This window comes from Mandrillus leucophaeus, unplaced genomic scaffold, assembly GCF_000951045.1.
Source record: "Mandrillus leucophaeus isolate KB7577 unplaced genomic scaffold, Mleu.le_1.0 Scaffold184, whole genome shotgun sequence".
Lineage (NCBI taxonomy): Eukaryota > Metazoa > Chordata > Mammalia > Primates > Cercopithecidae > Mandrillus > Mandrillus leucophaeus.
Window position 1 is genome coordinate 5,364,939 of NW_012101854.1, and position 15,933 is coordinate 5,380,871.

A 15,933-nucleotide genomic window follows, 5' to 3' on the forward strand; every position below is an offset into this window, starting at 1 on the left:
CAGATATATGCTACTATATGATTCACCCAAGGAAAGACAAGCAGAAGAACCACTCAACTGTGCCCAGCCAAGATTGCAGAGTAATGAGCAAATAAATGAAGTGGTCTGTCATGCTACAATAGAAAACTGATGGACCTTTTACTAAGGTGTACAGATTAGTGTGTGTGTGTGTTTCATTTACTTCCTCTCATATGCCAGATCTATGTAGTATCAAGAAAAAGTACTATATAATGTTTGTTATAATCCCAAAAATAAGAATGCTACAAACCACTAGGTTAATTCCATGGGTTTCTTTATCCAGTTACAGATACACATCTATGTAATAAGATACATTTTTATAATATATTGATATTACTACATAATATCACAATTCTCTACTCTACAATTTGTCTTGGTAGATATCTTATTTATGAAGTAAGTTGGTTCATCATGAAATGTTACCAACTGTTAAAATAAAAAGCTTGGGGAAAGCATATCTTAAAAGTAAGATATTTTTATATGTTGGACCAAGGTGGCTTGTCTGTAAAGACATATTGTTTAGCTTTATTCTTTTTTCTCTATATAAACATTCATTCTCTTACCTTCATCCTTTTCAAAGGATTATTCAACTCTCGCTGGAATGAAGCTGCTCTTCCTGAAAGGAAGGTCTGAAAGGCAACAGCTAACAAATTTTCATACTTTTCAAGTAGTGCTTTATCTTCAGGAGGATAAATTCGTCTACAACAAAATTAGATAGACCAAATTTTTAAAAAGAAGCTGTCACAGCTCAATAGTTAACATCAACTCCACAGATAATCCTTGACCACCTATTCTATACTAGTCATATTGCCAGGTATAAGCATTTCTATACTGATTAGTACAAAATAATATTAAATATTAAACCTCCAGATAGAAAACTGATAATTGGCCTAATAGATTAACTCAGTAACTTTCTAATGTAACTATTTGCTCACTGGCCACTAATTAACGAAATTCTTTCAAAACTTTAATGATTGCACAAGAGTATTTTTACAACTTTATGAAGGTTTTCAGTCTATAGTGATTGATAGTGGCACAAATCCACAAATAAAGTTTATCTAGAGAATTAGCATTAAACAATGCAGTTCCAGAAGGCACAGTATAAGGGTTTAGTTAGGGCGAAATGGTTGGAGAAGAATGGTGATTGGGCAAATTGCAGAAATATTGAACTTTGTAGGAGAGTGTTCAGTTAATAAGGAATACTACAGGAGTTTTTTACTTAGTGTGGTTACCGAAGTATACAAAAATGTAGGCAGTGGTTTTGATTATCTCTTTTGTAGTGATGGAATTTGCCTCTCTAGTAAAGTGGGTAGAGGTGGAGTGGGAGGAATGTGTTCTCATCACTACTGTTGATGGTGTTAAGGCCATGAAAGAACATCTTACCATGAGTGCAAGAATGCCCTTACACATTCCTTTATCCTGCTCAGGCAATGTCAAAAGTTGGAAAGTGGGCAGTCTTTCCAAGAACACAATGAGCTGGGTGGGGTGGGGAGGTTTGCTTCTGTCAAGGGTGATATTGTGGAACGGTTCCAGTTTAACACAGCCCACATCTCTCTCCACTGTCCCATACCTAACTCCTTCAAACATTTTCATTATTTGCTTGGTTCCTGAAAAAGTACAGTAACCACTATAGATTGGCAGGAAGAATACCAAGAGACCTGAATTCTGACATTTTTTAAACACCACATTATAACTAAATACAGTCACAGGATAACGGCGGGTTAAAAGGACCTCCTACAACCACCCAGAGGCTGGCTAGCAGGAGCATTGTCAAGGCTGAACCATCTCCTTGCTGACTACCTTTCTTTCTTGAAAGACAGTAAGCAAAAGTACTTGCTTGGAATCAAAGAAAAATGCTTAAAATAAGCACACAAGATTAAAACATGAAGGATCATTGCTTTGATACTTCATTTTTTCAATCTATACAAAAATACCAGCACAGTTACCTATAATTTCCCATATGTCGATTTTCATGTTCTTCTCGTGAGATCTGCTTTCGTACTTGAGCGAGTCTCTCTTTCTGGAAATGAGAAAAATTTTACAAATAAAACCTGACAAGTGAATTATGCAATTTAAATTGTGGGTACTTTCTTAAAACTTTCATACCAACTCTTCTTTCCGCCTCTCCAACTGGTGTCTCTGCTGTTCCCAGTCTGAGGAGCCTGGTAAGAGCCTTTTAATTGAATTTTGACCATAGAGCCTCCTTTGAGCCTCAGCTTTTTGTTTGGCCAAGTTTCTTCTTTTGTCACTGGTCCTAAAATATAAAACATAAGACCAAATTCTAGAATTCGAACAAGTTCTGATCTTATCCCGGTGAGGAGAATGTGCAACAGGAGACATAGTGAAGCTCAGAATCAATGTTTATTAAACTTATATATTCACTTACATTATATTCATCTAACCATACCTCAAATATGGCACTCTGGCAATAGATATGGTAAATAGAAATTCTGAAGACACAGAGACAAAATGGAAACAGTGTATGTTTTAGAGGATCCGAGAGACCTAGTTTCACATTTTGCCCCAACAATTTACCACTATACAATCTTGGGCTGGTCAATTAACTGCCTACTTTGGAGATAGTTTCCCCGTCTAAAATGTCAGCAATACTGTTTCCTCCTTGAGTTCTTATAAGATTAATTTGTGGTATCATTAATAGGTACTTAATAAGAAATGGTTCTCTTCTCCTTCTTCAACCCAATTCCATTTATACTGACCATTCTTTAATACATTTTCATTTCTGACCAAAATCCCAGCCTAACAATCATCATTTATTTGAAAACATCTGCATAGTCCTTTCCATTCTTTACTCAATTATGAAAATTCACTTCTAACTCTCTGATTTTCAAGGAAAAGTCCTGTTTTGGGATTATTTTCCTCTAAACCACTTTCTCTCTCTTCCCTGCCAAGTAGCTGGTAAAATAACACAAACCTGAGGATTTTTTTCTCCAACCCCTCCAACTTAAACTCTACCATACCATCATTGAAAGACCTAGCAGAAACAGGGTTACTCCAAGAAAAAAGGAAAAGCAAGGCCAATTCGGCCCTCGCCTTTGGGGGAAACAAAAAAACAAACAAAAACAAAAAACAAAAATAAAACAGAGAGTTCTATCCTTAAGGTTACATTTCCATGCTTCTATTGTCATTAGGCTGGTAGGGCCCAGATAAGAGTGTAAACCAAAGGAAAGGGAACAAGAAGGCCATTTGGCTAGCTTCTAGTGCAGAGGTAAGAGAAGTGCTTACATTTACATATTGCCTCATTTAATTCATCAGGAGATTGCATTAAGAATACGGGTCCAGGTCAGGCGTGGTGGCTCACACCTGTAATTCCAGCACTTTGGGAGGCCGAGGCGGGCAGATCACGAGGTCAGGAGATCAAGACCATCCTGGCTAACACGGTGAAACCCCATCTCTACTAAAAATACAAAAAAATTAGCCGGGCATGGTGGCAGGCGCCTGTAGTCCCAGCTACTCAGGAGGCCGAGGCAGGAGAATGGCATGAACCCAGGAAGCGGAGCCTGCAGTGAGCCAAAATTGCACACTGTACTCCAGCCTGGATGACAAAGTAAGACTCTGTCTCAAAAAAAAAAAAAAAAAAAAGAATATGGGTCCAAGGCCCAAATAATAAAGAGTGTTCTTTTGCCTCAAGTATGTACCATCACAACTTGACCTTGCAGGAATGTTAGGAAACTGATCTATTCTCTTTCATGACTGAGGGAAGAGAGAGATCCTCTCATATTGTTTTATACTCAGAAAAGGAAAGAGAAGTGAAACTAAAGGTGGGTAGCCTGGCACGTAGGAACCAGACCTGAAACCAAGGAATCAGACCCGAAACCAGACCTGGGCCTGCCTGACCTAAGTCTGGTAGTAAAAATTCAACCCCTGACCTAGCAACTGATGTTATCTATAGATTCCAGACATTGTATGGAAAGACACTGTGAAACCTCCTGTTCTGTTTCACTCTGACCATCGGTGCTCACAGCCCCGTCACGTACCTCCTGGCTTGCTCAACTGATCACGACCCTCTCACGCGGACCCCCTTAGAGTTGTGAGCCCTTAAAAGGGACAGAAGTTGAGCACCTGATGAGCTTGGATTTTAACACGTTAGCCTGCAGATGCTCCCAGCTGATTAAAGCCACTCCCTTCACTATCTCGGTGTCTAAGAGGTTTTGTCCACGGCTCCTCCTGCTACAGTTCTTGGTTCCTGACTGGGAAAGCGAGGTGATTAATGGATGGCCGAGGCAGCTCCTTAGGTGGCTTTAGCATGCCATGTGGAACATCCCTGCTGGAGTGACAAGGATCCTGAGAGCACTCCCAATTAGGCATTTGCCCCATGGGACGCCTCGCCAGAGCACTGTGTGGCAGGCCCCCATGAAGGATCAATGCAGTGGCTGAACACCAGGAACTGGCACTTGGAGTCTAGTCATCTAGAACTTGGTAAGATTAGTCTTTGGAACTTGCCCACTCCACTTGAGTGGAAGCATGGCCTGATCACCCACGGTGTGCCTTTATCGGCGCTTTGGTTTTGGTTTTGACTTGGTTTGAATTGCTTGACAGGACTGGTCTTGGGAACTTGCCTACTCCATTTGAGTGGAAGTGTGGCCTGATCTCCCATGGTGTGCCTGTACCGGCACTTTTTTTTTTTTGTTTTTGACTTGACTTGGATTGCTTGATACTTTGGTTTTGGTTTTGAACTGGCTTGGATTTCTGGATACTCTGATATTGGTTTTGATTTTGGTTTGGTGTAAACTGCAAAAGTGTGTGTGTGCCCCCTTTACCTGTTCTTTGTTTTGTGGGGTGCGTGTGGTGTGAGTGTGGTGTTTTGTCTCGAAGAAGCATAGGTCAGGCACAAAGTAAGCCCATCCCACTAGGAACTATGTTGAAAATTTCAAGAAAGGATTTAAGGGAGATTACATTGTTACTATGACACCAAGAAAACTTAGAACTTTGTGTGAAATAGATTGGCCAGCATTAGAGGTGGGCTGGCCATCAGAAGGAACCCTAGACAGGTCCGTTGTTTCAAAAGTATGGCACAAGGTAACCCGTAAGCCAAGGCACCCAGACCAGTTTCTGTACATAGACAGTTACAGCTGGTTTTAGACCCCCTCCCCACCTACAGTAGTTAAGAGAACAGCAGCATAAGTGGCTGGCAGAGGGAAGGAAAGACCAGCAGAGAGAAAGAGAGGAAAGAGATAGAGAGAAAAACAGGCAAAGAGAGAGAGGAAGAGACAGAGAGACAAAGGAGTCAAGAAACGAGAGAGAGACAGAGAAAGAGAGAGGCAGAAAGAGAGGAAGAGACAGAGGCAGAAGGAAAGTCAAAGAGAGAGAGAGAGACAGCAAGTCAAAGAGAGAAAGAGAGAAATATACAAGTAGTTAAGAAAAAAAACAGTATACCCTATTCCTTTAAAAGTCAAGGTAAATTTAAAATGTATAATTAATAATTAAAGGTATTCTCAGTAACCCTATAACACTCTAATACCACTTTGTTGTCAGTGTAAACAAGGGTGTATCCCTAAAGCACTGAGTCCTTCCTATCAAAAATCCTTAATCCAGTAACCTGTGGATGGCCCAGATGCATTCAATCTGTAGCACAGCTGTTTTGCTAACAGAAGAAAAAAAAAGGCCATCTATACCAATTCTAAATTAATTTAGACTAAACAAGGTCTTATTAATAGCAAAGGATAAACTTACAAGGTTTTCAACAAAAGTAAAGTTTGCTAAAAGTTAGCAGTGTAACATGTATTATAGTAATTTCTAATCTTGTGGCCTTAGACAGTCTAGTCCCCAGACATAAAGGAAGTTCACTTTGGAAAAGAATGGTTATCCTAAAAAAAAAAAAAAAAAAATGGAAAAAAGGGGGGAGACAGAATTTAGGTTAAAAGGGTGTTATATGGTAAATTCTTGTCCTGAAATAAATTAACTGGTTGCTTAAAGAAATGTTTGTAATAAGTCAGAAAGTTGAGACATGTCAAAGAATTGTCTACGAAAGTCATGAAAGAAAAAAATGTTATGTAAAAAATGTTATATAATTTAAAAGTAATAAGGCCTCCTGAGTTTATGTGCAAGGTGTATAAGGAAAGAAAAATATACCTTTGGTAAAAGGATTATAAGGAGGCATAAGAATGTGGATTTTTGCCTACATTAAAAGGTTAAAAAAACTATTGTTTTGAAAGTTTAAGCAAGTTTTAAAACGTTGATTGTAAAGAAAATTATGTGCGTAAACATATTAGCTAAAGTTAAAAAGGTATCATCCAGTTTTTCTGTGAACTGGACATAGGTTTTTCTCAAAGCACCAACCTGCTCTTTAACAAAAATTATGAAAGGTTAAAAAGAGTCTATAAAATCTTACGTTATGCTCAAACATGAAAAATTTGATAAATACGTCTACAAGGTTTTATTAAAATTAAGTTTAACATTAATAACACACTAATATAAAGGTAAAATTTAGCTTATCTGGTATAAAAGTCATACAAGAAGCATTATTAAATATAAAATGGTGCTTAGTTCTCTTTGGTCTAAAAACTAATAAAAATAGGTGCTAAAGGAAACATTCATTTTACTAGAGGATCACAGAAGTTAAAGACTTAAAACAAACTTTGGCAATTAAGACAGCATACCAAGATGCAAATGCCTGGTTGGAATGGATCAAATATTCCATCTGCACATTAAACAAAAGCAATTATTATGCTTGTGCACATGGCAGGCCAGAGGCCCAGATTGTCCCCTTTCCACTAAGGTAGTCCTCCAGTCCACCAAGAATGGGCTCTATGGTAGCTCTTTTCCAGGATTCTACAGCCTGGAGTAATAAGTTGTGCCAAGCTCTCTCTGCTATATCCCAAAGTCCAGCACCCTGCAGGTCAGCCCCCGAGGGCCATGCAGCCTCCGTCTCCGAACACTAAGTTCATTTCATGTCTCTCGTGACAGGGAGGAAACTTAGCATTCCTTGGAGACCTGAAGGGATGCAGTGAGCTTAAGAATTTTCAAGAGCTTCTTAATTAGTCAGCCCTTGTTGATCCCCGAGTGGATGTGTGGTGGTATTGTGGTAGACCTTTACTGGGCACTCTGCCGAATAACTAGAGTGGCACTTGTGCTTTAGTCCATTTGGCTATCCCTTTCACCCTGGCATTTCATCAACCAGAGGAAGAAAAAAAGAATAAGACATCATAAAACCAGAGAAACCCCTTATAGGTCTTTCAACTCTCACATCTATTTAAATGCAATTGGAGCCCCACAAGGAATACCAGATCAATTTAAAGTCTGAAATCAAACAGTTACAGGATTTAAGTCAATATTTTGGTAGACGATAGTCAATAAAAATATAAATTAGATAAACTACATCTATTTCAACCAACAGCAACAAGGTTTTCATGAGTTCAAAGAAAAACTCAGGTTGGCCCCAGTCCTGAGGCTACCTGACCTGACAAAACTATTTACACATTATGTGTCCAAAAAAAAAAAAAGGTAGTTGGAGTTTTAACCCAGACTATAGGGCCTTGACCAAGGCCAGTGGCCTATCTCTCAAAACAACTAGACGAGGTTTCCAAAGGCTGGCCCCCATGTCTAAGGGCACTGGCAGCAACAGCCCTGTTAGCACAAGAAGGAGATAAGCTAACTCTTAGGCAAAACCTAAAGTACCCCCATGCTGTGGTGACTTTAATAAGTACCAAAGGACACCATTAGCTAATGAATGCTAGACTAACTAGATACCAAAGCTTGCTCTGTGAAAATCCCCACATAACCATTGAAGTTTGCAACACCCTAAAACCTGCCACCTTACTCCTGGTATCAGAGAGCCCAGTTAAACATAACTGTGTAGAGGTATTAGACTCAGTTTATTCTAGCTGGCCCAACCTCCGAGACCATCCTTTAAACATCAGTAGAGTGGAAGCTGTACGTGGATGGGAGCAGCTTCACCAACCCCTGCAAAGTGACTATGAAAAAGATGACAAATGCTGCTCCAGTCAAACCTGGAAGCTGACTGGTCCACGCACGGCCAAAGCATGAGAAAACTCATCATGGGACTCATTTTCCTTAAAATTTGGACTTTTACAGTACGAACTTCAACTGACCTTCTTCAGACTGAGGACTGTTCCCAGTATATACATTAAGTCACTGAGGTAGGACAAAAGATTGCTACAGTCCTATTATTTTATAGTTATTATAAGTGTACCAGGACTCTAAAAGAAACTTGTTTGTATAATGCTATTCTATCCAAGGTATGTAGCCCAGTCTCTAAAAGTTATGTTTGTAGAGAAACTGTAACAGGAGATCAATGGCCATAAGAAGACCAAGAATTAGTACCTACAGACCCAGTTCCTGATAAATTCCTGGCTCAGAAAAAATCACCCTGATAACTTCTAAGACCTAAAAGCCTCAATCATTAAACAATACTGTATAGCAAGAGTGGGGAAGGACTTCACCCTTCCTATAGAAAGACTCAGCTGCCTCAGGCAAAAACCGTATAATAGAACTACAAAACCAGCCACCTAGTGGAGTTCAAACCATACTAAAAAAAATTCATTTAGTAAATTCCCAAAGTTGCAAACCATTTAGGCCCACCCAGAATCCCTCTAGGACTGGACAGCCCCCACTAGGTTATACTAGATATGTGGACATAGAGTCTATCCTAAGCTACCTGACCGGTGGACAGGCAGTTGTGTTATTGGCACTATTAAACCATCTTTCTTCCTACTGCCCATAAAAACAGACGAACTCCTGGGTTTCCCTGTCTATGCTTAACATGAAAAGTGAAATGTAGCCACAGATTATTAAAAAGATAATGAAATGGCCTCCTAAAAACATTATACAATACTATAGGCCTGCCACTTAGACACAAGATGACGCATGGGGATACCAGACTCCCATTTACATGCTCAAGCAAATCATATGGTTGCAAGCTGTTTTAGAAATCATCACTAATAAAACCAGTCAAGCCTTGATTGTTCTAGCCCGGCAAGAAACTCAGATGAGGAATGCTATCTATCAAAATAGACTAGCTCTCGACTACTTGCTAGCAGCTAAAGAAAGGTTTGTGAAAAATTTAACCTTACTAATTGCTTTCTACACATAGATGATCAGGGGCAAGTAGTTGAAGACATAGTTAAAGATACAACAAAACTAGCACATGTGCCCGTGCAAGTGTGGCATGGATTTGATCATAAGCCCATGTTTAGAAATTGGTTCCCAGCACTAGGAAAATTTAAAACTCTTATAATAAGAGTTATAATAGTAATAGGAACCTGCTTATTGCTCCCTTGTTTGCTACCTGTACTTCTTCAAATGATAAAAAGTCTCATCACTACCTTAGTTCACCAGAATGCTTCAGCACAAGTGTACGATATGAATCACTATCAATCTATTGCACAAGAAGACATAAGTAGCGAAAATAAGAGAACTCCCATTAATAAAAAGTAAGAGTCTCAAAAGGGGGGAAATGAGGGAAGAGAGAGACCCTCTCACATTGTTTTATATTGTTTTATACTCATAAAAGGAAAGAGAAGTGAAACTAAAGGCAGATAGCCTGGCGCCTAGAACCAGACCCAAAACCAAGGAATCAGACCCGAAACCGGGCCTGGGCCTGCCTGACCTAAGCCTGGTAGCTAAAATTTGACCCCTGACCTAGCAACTGATGTTATTTATAGATTCCAGACACTGTATGGAAACACATTGTGAAACCTCCCATTCTGTTCTGTTTCACTCTGACCACTGGTGCTCGCAGCCCCTGTCATGTACCCCCTGGCTTGCTCAATCAATCACGACCCTCTCATGTGGACTCCCTTAGAATTGTGAGCCCTTAAAGGGACAGAAGTTGAGCACCTGACAAGCTCGGATTTTAACACGCTAGCCTGCTGATGCTCCCAGCTGATTAAAGCCACTCCCTTCACTATCTCAGTGTCTGAGGGGTTTTTTCCGCAGCTCATCCTGCTACAATGACAACATTCAGGCTTGAGTGGCAAGAGGTCCACAGGTGGTCAGGTAAAAGTAATAATTTGAGAAAATAAACAAACACATCCAGAAAACTGCAAGTCATTCAGGATTACTGGAGCTCTGGGTGAATGCAAGAAACTCAGCTTCTCACATGGGCTTGAATACTAGGTTATTGAGCCTCAAATTTAACTTTACACAATGGAGGACATACATTTTTTAAAAGATGGCATAATTATATTTGTATGTGTTACAAATATAATTTGTATATACAGTGGCTTAGAAGTAGATGAGAAAAGAAGCAGGAAGTTAAGATGAGATGTTATTTCATTAACAAATATAAAGTATGAGGGCTTGGAACAGGGGAGCAACAAAGGGATTAGAGAAAAAGGATAAGTTTAGAATAATATTTTGGAGGAAGAATGGATATGCTTTGGTGACTAATTCAGTATCAAGAATAAGAAAGAGAGATGAACTTTTGATGACACCAAGACTTCTTGGTGAGTCCACTGGCATTTTCAATGACGAACACAAATTTGGCTCTGAGATTCCCTAATGAAGGGTAAAGGAAATGCCATGGTTTAGATAACTCTTTAATTTTTTATCTTTTTTCATTTTATTATATCTAGAACAATCATTTTATCATTCTATCATATATCAATGAATATATTATCATATATCCATTTAAAATGGATAAACTTTGTCCACTTTATCTAGAATGATCATTCCTATATAGCATTCAGTTTAAAAGAAAAAGAAGAGAGGAAAAGGAAATAGAAATGAAAAGAGGAATAGAGAGGAACAAAGACTAAACAATCCATAGAAAAAAATAGAGGAAGCAAAAAAAGGGAATGAATAAGAGGAAGGGAAAATAAAGAAAGACGAGATGATATGATGAGTACTCTATGAAAGAAAGAAACATAGATCTATATGCATATCGACAGTAAACAAAACACTCATAGACAAGGATACTTACACACAAACAGTTTGAACACACACAAAGAATAACAAAAATAAGGACACAGAAGCTCCTTCAGACACATTAAGAAACAAAGAAAATCCAACTACCCTGAGACATTTTTTTGCATAAAGGAATGTTCGTACTTTCTGGCCTTTAGGAATATTGTCATTCTAAAAACTATTTTCATTTCTATGAATATTCACAGGCATAAATCAGCACTAATGACTCTCAGTACTTACATCACAGGCCAGAATAAAAATTTAACCAAAGACCAAAAAGATTACCATTCACTTAGCATTTTAATTAGCATTTTCCGTTCAACTGTATCCATATACTGACCTAAGCAGTTTAGTTTACCACTTTCTTGAGTCTTTTCCACTACTTATTACCCTATAATTCCATCCAAGGCATTTCTCTGATCACTTGCTTCACATGCTGTATACTCCAGGAATGTGGAACCACTAGAAGTTCTACCAACTTGTTTTGCTTTGTCTCACTTCCTCATCTTTCTACAAGTAGTTGAATGAAATGCCCTCCCCATACCATTGTCTTCCAACTCAAATTTTATTTAGTACTCACTATTTGTTAATTCCAGATATGGCCCTGGGGATACAAAGAGAACCAGACAGGGCCATTACCCTCAAGCAGCTGACCAAATAAAGGAAGTGGGAGCAATGGCATATAAACAAAAACACAAGAGTATGATGAGTACTATTTTGAAAAGTAGGGGGAAGTATGATGATAGCACAAAGGAGTAAGTAAACCATTTTGCCTCAGCAAAGGCTTCAAATAGAATGTCAGGCTTGAGCTAGGTTTTATGAATGTGCTGACAGAAATTGCGGTATTCATACACATACAATAGAATGTTATTCAGCCTTAAAAAGGAGGAAATTCTGACACATGATACATCGAAGAACTTGAAAACATTATGCCAGTTACTTTAAGCCAGTAACAAAGGGACAAGTACATATGATTCCACATGAGATACCAAGAGTAGGACACTCAAATTCACAGAGACACAAAACATAGTGATGGTTTCCAGGGACTGGGGAGAGAGAAGAATGGGGAGTTAGTGTTTAATAGGTACAGAGTTTCACTTTTGCAGGATTAAAAGAGTTCTGGAGATGGATGGTGGTGATAGTTGCACAACAATGTGAAGTACTTAATGTCACTTATGCCACTTAAAAAGGGTTAAAATGGTAAATTTTATGTTAAGTGTATTTTACTACAATTTAAAAATATCAGTTGGCATTCACCAAAAATACAAAGGTGAACAAATATTAAATGAGAACAAGTGCAAAGGTACAGAAATTTGAAACTGTACCACAAAAGAGTTCTTAGAAAAGCCATTTCCAAGGCAAAGCAAAGGAACAAGAAATGATCAGGTTGGAAAGAGATGCTAAGGGCCAGCTCAAAAAGTGCTTTGCATATAATGTAAAGATCAAAAAGTGCCTTGTACATAATTCAAAGGAGTATAAACTTTATCTGACAATGTGGAAACAATCTGATCAGAATATCAGAGCTTATAAATCTCTCTTCTGATCCTGGCATCTCTCAGGGTTCTGTCCCTGCCCTTCTCAAAACATACAGTCCAACTGTGTGATCTCATCCATTAGATTCAAGGGCAATCTATACATGAATATCAATCCAATAGATATCTCTATCTCCTGGGGCCCTGTATATCAAATTTTCCATTTAACATTGTCTCAAAGCATCCCAAAATTAGCATGTTTAAAACTGAATCATCTTTATTTTCCTTTCTGCCTTCCCTCGTTACTTTTCTAAGCCTCTTTCTCGCCTATAATCTTCATCTCAATGAACGGCACATCATCAGACAAGTCATCCAAGCCAGAAGCCTAGGAATCATAGGAGGCACTGGATTCCCAGTACCTATTGCAGTGGTAGTGGACTTGGAATAAATGGTTGTTGAATGATTTGCAGAACAACAGAAAGGAAGCTGCAAAATGGGATGGAGGTTAGTGCTGGAAGCAGGAAGGAAGCCAATAAAATAGCCCAGGAGAAAGATAAGAAGTTTTCAACCTTGGAGAGGAGATGGAGAAATAAAGTGATAGTCAGAAATTTGACAGGATTCATTCAATTCATAATAATGTTAAGTATAACTCCCAGCTTTCTATCCTGCATTTTCATGTGAATCGTTTTGCCATTAACTTTAGCAAAGCAAACTGGATAATTACTATTGTACTGTACTTATCTATGAGCATATATATTTCCCTTTTAACAATTAAGCTACTTAAGGTGGGGAAATTTTATTCATTTTTGTATCTCTAGCTTCTAGCAAGTTATAGGCTATTTTAAAATGTCTAGTAGGCCAGGCACAGTGGCTTACACCTGTAATCCCAGCACTTTGGGAGGCTGAGGCAAGTGAATCACCTGAGGTCAGGAGTTCAAAACCAGCCTGTTCAACATAGTGAAACTCCATCTCTACTAAAAATACAAAAATTAGCCGGGAGTGCTGGCAGGCCCCTGTAATCCCAGCTACTCGGGAAGCTGAGACAGGAGAATCGCTTGAACCTGGGAGGCGGAGGTTGCGGTGAACTGAGAGCACGCCACTGCACTCCAGCCTAGGTGACAGAGACTGTCTCAAATAAAAAAAAAAAAAAAAAGTCCAGTAAATACATATGAGTGATTTGCTTTAACTTTTGTTTGTTGGAGGTATTTGATATTGTTAGCAGACAAAAAAAATAAATAAATAAACCCAGCAAGAGGAACATGATCAAAGGAGAAAATAATTCAACTTTGGCAATATTGAATTTAAGTGTTATCAGAACACTATCCATTCATTCATTTATTTACTTGCTCACTCACTCACTCACTACATGTTTATTGGGTATCTATTGGACCAGGGCATCCAGGGTACATGGTCAGCAGAGAGCTGTAAATGCTGGACTAGAGCTCCAGAGTGGGTCAAAGCTAGTAAGAGGCACCCCGATCCATATTGCTACATATATGTCAGACTCAAAAATGATGCCACAAAAGGGAGTAAGACTGACACAGGAGAAAAGAGGGCTGAAGCAAGGACAGACACTGTGAGAAAATGACAGGCAGGGAGCAGAAAGTAAAAGAAATCGTAAGAGAAGACTAAGGAATGCTCAAAGTTAGGTAAACTCAGAGACTAGTGTCAGAGAAGGCCACTGAGACTAAATGTTCAATGATAGGGTAGCATTAAATGCTGCAAGCCTGTAACCCATGAATTAGTTGTAAACAAGGGACAGAGTGTTTAACAAGTGTTAACAGAGTATTAACAAGTGTTTCAGACCCAAGGACTCATGGGATTGTGAATGTCTTTTCTAGGTTCCATTTTAATGATTGTAATAGAATATTCATGGAGGAAAAAGATTCTTCTTATTAACCCAGTAACACCATCACAGAATGACTGGATTTTCCTTTTATTATAGAAAAAAGAACTTTTACTTGTTCTACATATAACCCTTTTCGTATTTTCTTGTCTCTGAAGACCCCAAGCCTAATGTTTAAAAAAATTATTTGAAGCTGAACTCAAATTGCATTCTGTCATCCAAGTTAAAAAAAGGATCAGTTCTGATCCCCTCCATGTGAGGTTCTGTTTTCACAGCAGTTGTGATGGAATATCCCGAACAATTTATATTCTTCTGAATTTCCTTGAGACTAAAAGCATATGTTCACAAAATGAACCTGAAGGTCATACCATAAGCAAAGCGCTGTACTAAGCACTGTGAAGCAAGTAAAAGTATGTACTCTTCAACTTCAAGGAGCTTAAATCTAATTGAAAAGAAAAACCAGCTGCGCCCAGATAAAACCCCACAGAGGATAAGAGAGTAAACAAAGTGATAAGCCATATACTATGCAGACAAAAATTCCTTCTAGAGCTCCAAGAAAGGAAAGATTCATTTTGGCCAAAAGGAAGACTTCATAATAAAAGATGGGATTTGAGTCACAGGCAATAAGGAAAGGCATTCAGACTACAGAATAGAATAAATAATCAGTGAGAATGGACAAGCTATGTGGGAAAAATAATGAGGCAATCAGCCTAACTAAAACAGTGTGGGTTGGAGAGAAACAGGAAATAAGATAGAACAGCTAAGGTTAAGTTATATTAGAAGCTTAGGCTACACAGTGGTAAATGGAACTCTATTTAGGTTCTTGAGCAGAAAGATAACATAATGAAAGGAAGACCATTCCCAATAGTCTGATTAAAATTAATGTAAATAGGGGACTTCTGGATTCACAGAACAATTTGTTCTATCCAAAATTAAAACACTCCATATGAAAATTAATTCTATTTAATAAATAGACAAGAATTTTCCTAGTGTTCTTAGTTCCTGCTTAAGTTACTGTGACATGCCCAGTGAAACTCAAGTCTAACACATGCACCCATGGAGCTCTCCACCCAGCTGGAGGAAGAAGGCACTTCTGAAACATAAGCCTCATTAGCATATGCTCTAAATGTTAAGAACTGTGCTAAATTATCTGTGGAACAACACTAAGAAAGATAAAGAAATGAATTTCTACTTTCCCTTAGTTTTAGGTCTAGAAATTTCTGATTGCTTAAACTATACATACCTCACTTTTAAAAACACCAAAAACACCCATAGATAATGTCCTGAATTGATACCATAAATGGCAAAGTCAAAAGACACGCACGCACAACAAAAAAACTAAACACAAGGCTTATTTAAATAATAGTAGTAAACTTTCATGCAAAAAAACATGTATAGGCATATTGCTTGGAAACATCTTAAATTTAAAAATTGCTTGGAAGCATACCATAACTCTGCTAGAATTCTTGAATGACAATTAGAATAAATTAAAATCATAAAATTACTGAGCTTAAATCACCTCAGAGGCCCTTTAATCCAATACTCTAAGCTCTGTTGGAACACTTCTAATGACAGGTAACTCACTATTTCATGAAGTGTTTCAGTCAAACATCTAAAAAATTCATTTTGTAATGAGGCAAAAGCTTTTCCCACATAATAGCATTTCAAATATTTGAATCCCATGATCATGTACACTGCAACCAGCCCTACATC

The 15,933-nt window shown here is 38.3% G+C and overlaps 1 protein-coding gene across 1 annotated transcript in view; it reads right to left on the minus strand.

Annotated features, from left to right (window-relative positions):
- Positions 1-15,933, minus strand: part of TTLL7 (tubulin tyrosine ligase-like family member 7) — a 133,085-nt gene that overhangs the window by 45,550 nt on the left and 71,602 nt on the right. The window contains exons 11-13 of the mRNA XM_011977779.1: positions 2,125-2,272; positions 1,965-2,038; positions 582-717 (exon numbers count right to left, since the gene is read on the minus strand). Coding sequence (XP_011833169.1) covers positions 582-717; positions 1,965-2,038; positions 2,125-2,272 — 358 coding nt within the window. The remainder of the gene's footprint in view (positions 1-581; positions 718-1,964; positions 2,039-2,124; positions 2,273-15,933) is intronic.